Raw genomic sequence first — 10,389 nt, forward strand, 5'->3', positions numbered from 1 at the left:
ACCACAAGGGACGTCAGAAATAATCCCTGAGCCCTTTGTTTTATGAGTGAGGATGTAATTTGTTCAGTGACTTCCCTGCAAGCGATACGACTCGAAGCCAGAGCAGTGATGTCCAGTCATGCGTTAAGGGTCTCACATTGGTTAGGGAGAGGACTCGGTGCAGAGATAGAGTTTGTTGTTTCTGCTTCTTAATCTTCCTGCTTTTAAATTCTCAGACCTCAGGGATTCTGAACTCCTGCCTTCTTTGATCTGTAAGATCACCTCTATCCTGAGGGCTCTCTCCGTCTGGCTCCTTGACCTTGATCTGTTTCCTGCTGACAATTTCGCTACCTGTCAAATGGGCCCTCCTGCTGACGATTTTGCTACCTGTCAAATGGGCCCTTCTAGAATTCTGAATCACTGCCTGCTCAATCTCGGATGCTTGCTAGACCAGTCAATCCTTCTAGAAGCCGGAAGGCCAGACTTGGCCCCTGCCTACCCTCCTCTCCCTGGCTGTTCCTCACTCTGTAGTGTATAAAAGTTATTTGTTTCAAAAGCTAGGAAACTTACAATTTACCTGTCAGTAAACAGAAGATGGTTTATCAACAGACTTTACCTTAATGACTACAAATGTTTACCTCCTGCTTTCCAGAATGCAAAGAAAATCTTGGAAATGTCATAATATCTTACAAACATTTGCAAAACAGATCCTTGTACAACCGGAAAAGAAACAATTGTATTCGTTGTCTCTGACACAAGAAAAGTGTTCAGTGAGAAACATACAGATAGATGTACACTCTTACACAGAAATGAGATATGCTAATTAAAAATTGCAGTAGGCACTTTATTAAAAATTTATTTTACAATCTAGCTGTTCAAAACATCTTTATATCAACAAATACAGCAGCTTGACTATTGGAATCATAAGTGATTTATCTTGAAAAGATCATATTTGTAGCTGGATGCAAATATTTTTGAGGAATATTTATATCAAAATTACTGTTTTTAGTAGAAGTATTTTGATTTCTCTATTTTTACCCCAGGGGAAAAAAAAATTGAAACGAGTATCTCAGTGTTCATTTTATGGGCAAGATGGCTCCACTTAGTGTATTTCCCATGTTTGTCCAAATTACAGCTGTTTATCTCGCAACTTTAAAATAAATTAAATGCAAATGTAACTCTGCGGATCATGGGAATACCTGCCAGACCCCTTATTAATACCTTCACTTAAACACCCCCGTGCCAGAGAGTCATTAATTGGCTAAAATAAAAGTGCTAAAGCAGCCCTTTGCCCACAAACAACTCTGAGATGGCTGCCCAATTAGTCCGGTAGCATTCTGATCCTCCCTTCAGACCCTGTGGCCCTTTGAGGACACAAGAAGGCTCCGATGATAACCTGGCAACCTAGGTAGAAACACAGCCAAGTGCGAGCTTTTGAAGCTGCAGTTCGGCTGCCATCGTGTCGGCAAAAAGAAAGAATTCAGGCACCATGTCATCCAGTACAAAGGATAAAAACGGATTCAACCGGAAATTCAATGTGGCACCACATATGGGATACATGAGTGCGGTTATACAACAGGCCACATATTTTTTTGAACAGTCTCCTCCATGTGATGCCGAGGACATGTGTAACCATCATAACGTCTCTAGGAATCTGTATTTAATTTGAGTTGGGGTGGTGGCAGGGATGGGAGATCTGAAGCCGCCACAGGTTTGTGGCAGATGGCTCTGTGTCAGCTATGACAAGCAGCCAGGCTCAGCTTCCTCTGCAGATTTTCTTTTCTCTCTGATCAGGTAAATATGGGCACACTCTGGAAAGTTCTACAGATTCTGCCTTAGGCTGCAAGTTTGTGACTTAGCCCCATCTGTCACAAATCTTCCCTAGGTTCTGTTGTAAGCAGAGACCTGAATTTACCATGTAGGGCCGCCCAAGAAAAAGGAGTCATTTCACCCTGCGAGGGGGAGGGAGAGAAGAGAAAGCAAGGAAGAAGCATTAACAACCGAAAGACGAAAGGATGTTCAAAATTCATATTGCAAATTTGCATAACTTACGTCAATTAGATTTCAAAAAGCCACCAAGTACATGGTTCTCGAGTTTCATCAACTCAGGAAATCCCAGTTTCTGATTGGTTTAAAGTGGAACTGTATTTTCAACCGTACGGGAAAGCTCCCGATTTTTCGCAAATGGGTACATTCCACCGCGCACATATTTCCTGGTTTATGTGAGCGATGACGGCTGCTCAAAGTTTATCATCCAACTTTTAACTTTTATAAACACAAGATACCCAACGCCCTTAACCCATGTTTTTGCTAATGTGAGTTTTACTTTTAAGTGGCTAAGGCACAAGAGAAATGCCATCACTCCTACGTTAAACGCATAAAGCACTTTGAGTTTACAAACAGGTTTATATTCGTTATTTCATTATAGCAGTACCTCGACGGGGGGCGGGGAGGGATGCTATTAAGAATTGAGGGAGAAAAAAAATTCTTCTAAGTTTACAGATGAATCAGAGAGACAGGCTAAGAAGTTCACCTAGAGCCAGGCTACAAATGAGTAGCAGAGAAGAACAAGCCGCCAAAACCTCTCACTGTTCTTGATCACCCAAAGTGTATCTATTGTGCTGAAGGTTTTTGCTTTTATTTTACTTAGACAAACCAAAGGAAAACCAAGCCAAAAGAAATCAAGGAAGGAAGTGAAGAAGGAGAGAGGGAGAAGACTAGGGAGGAGGGAGAGAGGGAGGGAGAGAGATTGGGAAGTTGCCTTAAACTGTGCTCGTGCAGTTGAGAGATTTTTAGAAGTTCTAAAAATGTCACAAGCTTTTACGTTTTCATTTTTAAGGAAACAAGTAATGACTTCGGAGTGTTAATACAAGTGAGCAACACCTTATTGGCATCTAGAGTGTAATCTCGAATTAAAAGGGGACTATAACGTGACCAGTCCCTTGAAGGAAACTTACAGTGGCCTGGCTGTGGTCCGGGTAGACAGAGGCTGATAGAATTAAGACAACCACAAATGATTTCTCTACGCACTGAATGTCAGCTGTAAGCTTAATCATTGTTTGGAGGCATTTTTAGGCAGAAATCTGAAAATTCTTCTTTCCTCCAATTAGAAGCAGGTTATAAAGGTTTCCAGAATGTTGAAGTACGTGAAGAGGAGAACAGAATAAAAACCAGCAGCTGGCATTTGAACAATCTTGAGAAACACAGGTCACTCTCAGAAAGCACAGGAGAGAACGCATCTCTTTTTTCCCCACTCAGAATTTCGCTCAATTTATAAATAAAAATAAATGAGAAATAGGATGGGAACGAAAAGCTATCCAGGTAGTCCGGGCAGTATCTACTTTACACAGTGCCCTGTTTGTGCCCTGCACTCTTTTCAGTATTTGTAACAATATAAGGTCCATAATTTTTTCTCTAAAGCATTTGAAAATATAATGATGAAAAGTCTGTAGAAACATAAGGAACTGATATCAGAAGGTTGTTGGGAATTTTCAGTAAGTAAACTCACATAGTAAAAAGGAGGCAAAAATACAACTTCATGGTATTGAGCTTACCGGGGTTGGAAAAGGGAAAACTATTGTTAGTGTTAAGAAGTCAATCCTTGGCTAATTATTTTATGATTACTTCTAGAATCTTGTGTTCAAGTTAGGTTGGAGTCATAAAAAGCTCCCCATCGTGGATGAAATGAAACTTATTTTTAATCTGTGTGACAAGTATGTGGCCAATGTGTCTGACCTACTCAGAAAAGGAAGTGTTCTGAAAGTACGAGAAAGCTGCAGTCAATGACTAAACTTGGATGTAAACTTTTTAAAGAGGTGGTTTAGATTTTTTAAATTATGAAAATGGTTTTAGATTTTTAAAATGCTTAAAAAACATTTAATTTCAGTATGCATTGTATTTCTCTTAAGAAAGATCTTAAGTGTGTGTGTGTGTGTGTGTGTGAGAGAGAGAGAGAGAGAGAGAGAGAGAGAGAGAGGGAGACAGGGAGAGGGAGGAGGGAGAACATACTTGCATGCATGTGAGGAATTTAAACATTTCAAATCTGAAACCATTTCAGGTGAGAAGTCATGGGCACAGTGTTCTGTAGTAGAAAGAGCCACTTTAAGAAAAAAAAAAAAGTATCCAATTCTGTTTCTGCTTTTCAGTTACTAGCATTCTGTTTCAAATCCTGCTTCAAGTTATAGCCCCCAAACTCTCACTCATATTGAAAGTATAATGTCTCATGTGAGAAGAAAGCCAAGTGTTAGTAGCCTTATTCTAGTCATTAAATTTCTAAGTGTGAATCCATATGAAAAATCCTATCCTAAAGTGAACCCTATGTGAAAAGCAGTTGAGATGATTTTAAAATGTAAACTTTTGACAAAAAAAGAGAGTAAGGTGTAAAAATGTAAAAGGAGCAAATTAAAGAATTCAGTGACATTCTATCCTTTTAGATCTTAGAAGCATATGTTTTATAAAAGCAAAACAGCACTGTCCAATGGAATAAGTCTAAAAAAAACCCAACATTCTCGTTAACAGTACACACAAAAGACTCTTCCATTGCATAAGAAAAGTAAGGAAAATACTGCCTTGGGGGGAATAGTTCTCTTGTATTTAGTGAAGGCAAAGGTCACCTGAAAATGTGCTTATTTATAAACCATAAGGTGAAAAGATAGCATAGCTGTTTATATCTTAATTGTAAAGTTTTAGAAGGCATCCTTTTTCTGTTTTGGCTCTACATCCTATTACAATAACCAAACTAAATCTGTGGTCCTTTCCTGTATTTTTTTTTTTTTTTTAACCAGTTTCTCCTGAAAAATGCATCACAAAGCTCGGTTACCTTAATTCTTGGACTAATTTATTAATTTTAAGACTAATATTCAGATATAATATCATCAAGATCTATAAATGAGGGCACCTCTGAAAGCGTATAATAGACTTATAAGAAAAAAAAATCCACGGCAAAAATACATAAAAAAGAATTATACATACAAATTCCTATAAATGCTTACACATGAAATATTAACTTATAAAACTTGGAGCTGGAATACTTGAGGATGTTCAGTCTAAAAACATATGTAAAAAGTAATTACAGGAAATAACATGTAAGGCGTAGGTTATCTTTTAAGCTGTACGAAGAACAATTTGATATACTAACAGCATTACCACTGAGCTGACAATGTTTCAGAGTTTTTCCAGAAGTTGTTTGTAAAATAAATAATTATAGCTATGTTATAGAGTATCATATTAAAATATTTCAACCAGATGTCTGTTTCCTTTGCAACTAAAGGTAACTTGTCACAGTAACTTTTGTAATGGTTAAGAATTTGTAAACAAAGACTAACAGAGATAATGAGGCCTAACCTGAAGCAAAGTTAAAAACCGTTAAATTTTGATGGTGGGAATAGCATTATAAAACCTTCACCATTCTCTTCACAAGAATATAAACATTTTCTTTCTTTCTTTCCTTCTTTCTTTCTTTCCTTCTTTCCCTTCCTTCCTTCCTTCCTTCCTTCCTTCCTTCCTTCCTTCCTTCCTTTCTTTTTCTTTTCTTTTCTTTTCTTTTCTTTTTTTTTGTATCTACATGAGATGATGGATGCGAATGAAATGTATGGTGGTAACCATTCCACAATAAACGCATGTCAAGTCATTATGCGGTACTGTGGTTCGTAAGCGGACACAGTACCATCAGTCATATCTCAATAAAACCGAAAAACAAGCACAACTTCACCTAAAATTCACCAGAAGGCGGGGAGAGATTAGTAATTTGATGGTGAACTCACTGAAGAGATCTGTGTCATATACAGAAAATAAATCCATTTACATAAATACTTTTATTTCTTCCATTTTCATAATCTGCACATTTTGATAGCCTGTCACGTGGAAAACTACTTGATTAACATTTGATACAAATCTGACCGCTACTGAACTTCAAAAATTAGGGAGTTTGGATGTAAACCTATTTTCTCTGTGGAGCTTCCCCTGTATACGGTACAATCGTATTGACTCAAGGAGTAATACTGAAGCCTGGAACTGTTCAGTCAGCATTTTAAACTATTATGAGCTACCTTCTGAACCATTGCCAAGTTAATAGACAATGAAAGATAATGAGCTTGAAATTGGGTGTTAAATTGCATTTTTGGTTCTCTCCCTTTTTCTTGAAGTTTAACTGTTTCCTGCAGAAACAAAGTCCTGTTTTGATGTATCACTATGTAAATATGTATTTTAGGCCATGAAAAGAGAAAGGAGAGAAAAAAGGCAGCAAACTGTATTTCATGTAGGAAGGTTATACATTAACATAGGAAAATTAAAATATACTGGATTATAAAACTGCTAGATTGTAAACTATACTGAATTTATGTAAAATGAAGATGCTACATTCAAAGAATATAAAAAGGTATATTACTCATGGCCTAGAGCCACCTTCCAAACTCATAAAGCAGATTTATCCCAGTTCAATTACTTAGACTTTTAGCAGGGCCTCTTTGTGTTGTCATTTCAACAATGTAAAATTCTTGATTCAAACAACGGAAAAAAAAAAGATAATGAAGGAGGGGACTGCATGATGATGCTCTTTAAACTATTTTCTTTCTGCCTTTGCCATTCAGAGAGGAGATGGGCAGTGTCATTCTAAACAAACTGAGGATTTTTATGTCATTTTATTAAACCGGATAAGGGAAACATTTGATTCTTGAAAATCATCTTCAAAGTAGTTAAAAAATGAACACCAAACTTCACGAATGTCATTCACCTGAATTTTTGAGGCCTGAAGATTTCATTATGATGGGAAGAAAGGCTTATCCTCATTAGTATAATTGTGGAATCTTTCCTTTACTTCCTTTTAAACTAATGAGTTACATTAATCCAGGTTCATTTTTATAAGCCTCTTGGGGCTAAATGTAAAGGACAGTCATCTTAGAAAACAATAAATTAAAAAAAAGCATGTACCATGCATTAAGTGCACGTATTTCATAAGACCTAGGTTAATACAACTGGCATCCAGTTTAATTAATCCTTGTTAGTGTAACAACTAATATCCCTCCCTAGCATGTTTCCTTTAAACATTAGTATGTTAATTAAATGTTTTTTTTAAAAAGATTTTTCTTTGTACTTCAATATGGCATTTATACCACGTAAATCTCTCCTCAATATCTACCTTATAAAGATGTTTTCTTATAATATCTGGTCTCTTGCAGAAATTCTGGAGCCTTTTTGAAAGCTGTTCAGGTGTAGAATACAGATATTCAGCTGCAGGAAAAACAGATACATTTTTAATGAAACAAAAACCTCAAAGCACACACTCGATATTAGTCACTTTACTAATTAAAAATGCATATTGCTCTGTGCTGCCTCGTGTTTTACATTATTTAAGCATGATTTTATAAGGTTACCTCAGCTCACAAGGATGCTTAATGCTAAATAAGACTGTGTAGTTGTGCTGTTTAGACATCTCCTTTGGGTGATTAAAATACATTATTCTAATGTAACACAATGCATATGTGATATATTTAGTGATGGGAATTTTTTCAAAGAACTGGTACTATAGCCGTATGTACCCTGTACAAGAGTTGCATATTATTAACTAGTCAATTGTTTAAATAATTTGGTGTGATTTCCAGTCCTCGATTTTTCTCTGTGTATATCATTAGAAAAAATCTGTAAGCAATCGCAGCAACACTGACCTGCTTATAAAAATCCATCATTATGGGATGTGTATGCTAACAATGAAGAATGCTATTTGAAAACTTGCTTTTTTGTTATCTTAAAAGAACAGATGGTAAATATAAGCTTACTCTAATGTATTAAAACACATAAAATTTTCCTTAACACTAACATGTTGACTTGCCAAATAAACAATTGCTCCCGCCTAAGTTTATTTTCAAACTTTCTAATTTAGCATGAATCATGTATTAAATCTCAACCAAGATGAAAGTACATTAAAGAGGCTACCTGGAAATATTTCAGGATAAACCAAATCTTTGGGACAAAGTGGGTAGCAACCACAATACACAGCTTCCAACCTAAAGAAATTTTAGAGAAGATAAAAAAATATTAAAAGGACATTACTCTGATAGCCAGAAAGTGGTTTTGTTTGCCTAAGTTAACAGTATGAGCCCTGAGTTAACTGGGACGAAAAACGTGGTCGGCAGTCCAAGCCTTAAAGCCAAAGTTGCTCTTTTAAAAGATTTTATTGATCATATATGAATTTCATAGAACAGAACCAACAGCATATGTTTTGTTCACTGAATTAATCAAAGCGCAGCTCTGCATTTTTTTTTTTGTTTTTAAAATACTGTTTAACACATTTTATAATCAGCAGATAAACACATGTAACAACATGGTAAAGTATGGACAGCTTTTCTTAATAATGCTGCAAAGCCCCAGAATGTTCATTTTTCAAAAATGTTTAAATAAAATAGCAAATACTTAACTTTAACATTGTAGCCGTAGAAATGATCGAGGCACTTTTAAAAGCATCAGAAAAAAAATTTACAATCTGTTGTTGGGGCATTTTTATATTTTAAGCTCATGCTTCAAAATAATTTGTTATTTTTGTAGAATGCAAAATAATTCCCCTTTTACTGAAAAATCCTCATGGAGATTACCTTAATGAAAATTTTACTTTCTTAGCCAAAAATTCAGCTCATTTTCGATTTTATCAGAAAAGAATACTTTCTTATTAAACAAATAAGCAAGAAAGTTTCACTTTGAGAGGATTTCTCCAAGGAACACCTATAGGAAGTTGTTTTTGTTTTTTTTTTTTTCATGTCATAGTAGTAAGGGTTAAGCAGAGAGAAGGTATTGCATCTCAAAGGTTGTTGGCCCTGTATAATGGCTATTGATCTGACATATAATAAACCTTAAAGATACCACTGTAATTTCTGTTGGCTAGAAATTACACAGTGAAATTCAAAGCACTCTCTAAAATATGTTTATTTTATGAGAGACTTTGAATTGCATCCAAAATGTTGACCAAAGGCGGATTTTTATTTTGAACTGCAGATTTTTTTTCAACCCAAGAATAATTTGAAGTTATGTCAATGTTTACCTTGTTTGTTTACAGTGACAAAGCACATGCAATTTAAGCTGTTTTTAAGTGGGTGATGTTTTCTCTATTTTATTATGTTGACTGAAATTAGTTTAAATGAAAGGTATTTACTTTGAGCTGCAAAGTTTGGAAAAATACTGAGTTCAAAGTTTTGCTTGAGAACTGACAAGAGTTACAAGATAACATAGTGAAAAGGCACAGGATCTAGTTACCCATTATTAATTTCAAAATCCAAACTAGTATCTAATAGATTTTTTTCTCTACAGACGTACAGTATGCATAGGAATTCTTATCCCAAATACAGCTATAAACCACATGGCAACTGCATTATAAAACAGTGTCTAAAGTTTGAGCACATAAACCAGTGAGACTCTTTATGAACCAAAAGAAAATACGCACTTTATCTGAAGACACTCAGTTTTAAAATGCTGTGCCAATCGAAAAGTAAATACATATGAACATTCTCTTATAATTGCACAAAATCAAAAGAGTGAAGTCACAGCCATTTCAGAAAGTGCACATGTTATCTGCTTTTTAATAATGGATTTGAATTAGTGTTCTGTTCCCCGAAAGAAAATTGCAGGCCAAGTTACATTTTGAGTCATCGTATGAGCATGTATCATGTCACTTCCAAAAACCTCTGCTAATTAAAATACAGTGAGATAAGAGTGGCATTATTTGACTTAGGGAGAAAAAATTTACAAATTTTGGATTTCAACTTTTATTTACAAATTATCTTATTTGTAGTGATATTTCTAATTCATCAAGGAAACACACACACACACACACACACACACACACACACACACACACACACAAACCAGCCACCACCGTTGGTATAATTTTGACTTGTTAAATACTAAACTTTATTATCTAGATTATTTAGATCAGAACTATGTTTTAAAATATATTACATAGGCCATAATATTTTTAAAGAAATTTGTAAAATTCATTGCCATAAGTTTCTCATATTTTGCTATGTTGAAGAAAATGATCATCTCATGACAATAATACAATTATTCACCATTTCAATTCTTATGCACTACCAGTTAAATAATAAATAGGGTTCCAATTGATCTATTGTTAAAATGACTAGCAAATGACCTTTTTATTCCAATTAACAAATCATCTGCTAAATCTATGAATCTTAATATTCAGATCTATTCACTTCAATTCATACAATTTATCTGCAAATAGTTGTTGGGCTTTTGATTCTAAATATAATTAGCTGATAATTTTGCTTGGCTGAATTACTTTTCTGGAGGGCCTGCAAAGGCTCTCAGTCGCATTATCTAGCAATAATGAATCTGATAGGTGAAATTTTTTACTGTAATGAGGATGAGACACAGTTGTGACACCTGAGTCTACTAATAACAGAAGAC

General features: G+C 35.2%; 1 protein-coding gene across 6 annotated transcripts in view; it reads right to left on the minus strand.

The window, feature by feature from the left end:
• Positions 1-789: 789 nt before the first annotated feature.
• The window catches only part of GTDC1 (glycosyltransferase like domain containing 1), a 292,506-nt gene continuing 282,906 nt past the window's right edge, over positions 790-10,389 (minus strand). For 5 of the 6 annotated variants that reach the window (XM_030327475.1, XM_030327481.1, XM_030327479.1 and 2 more), the window contains 3 exons: positions 7,909-7,979; positions 7,115-7,206; positions 790-1,931 (listed from right to left, as the gene is read on the minus strand). In XM_030327475.1, coding sequence (XP_030183335.1) covers positions 1,848-1,931; positions 7,115-7,206; positions 7,909-7,979 — 247 coding nt within the window. In that variant the 3' untranslated portion in view covers positions 790-1,847. The remainder of the gene's footprint in view (positions 1,932-7,114; positions 7,207-7,908; positions 7,980-10,389) is intronic. The other variant, XM_030327480.1, reaches the window with a different exon arrangement.

Source organism: Lynx canadensis, chromosome C1 (assembly GCF_007474595.2).
Source record: "Lynx canadensis isolate LIC74 chromosome C1, mLynCan4.pri.v2, whole genome shotgun sequence".
Taxonomy (NCBI): Eukaryota; Metazoa; Chordata; class Mammalia; order Carnivora; family Felidae; genus Lynx; species Lynx canadensis.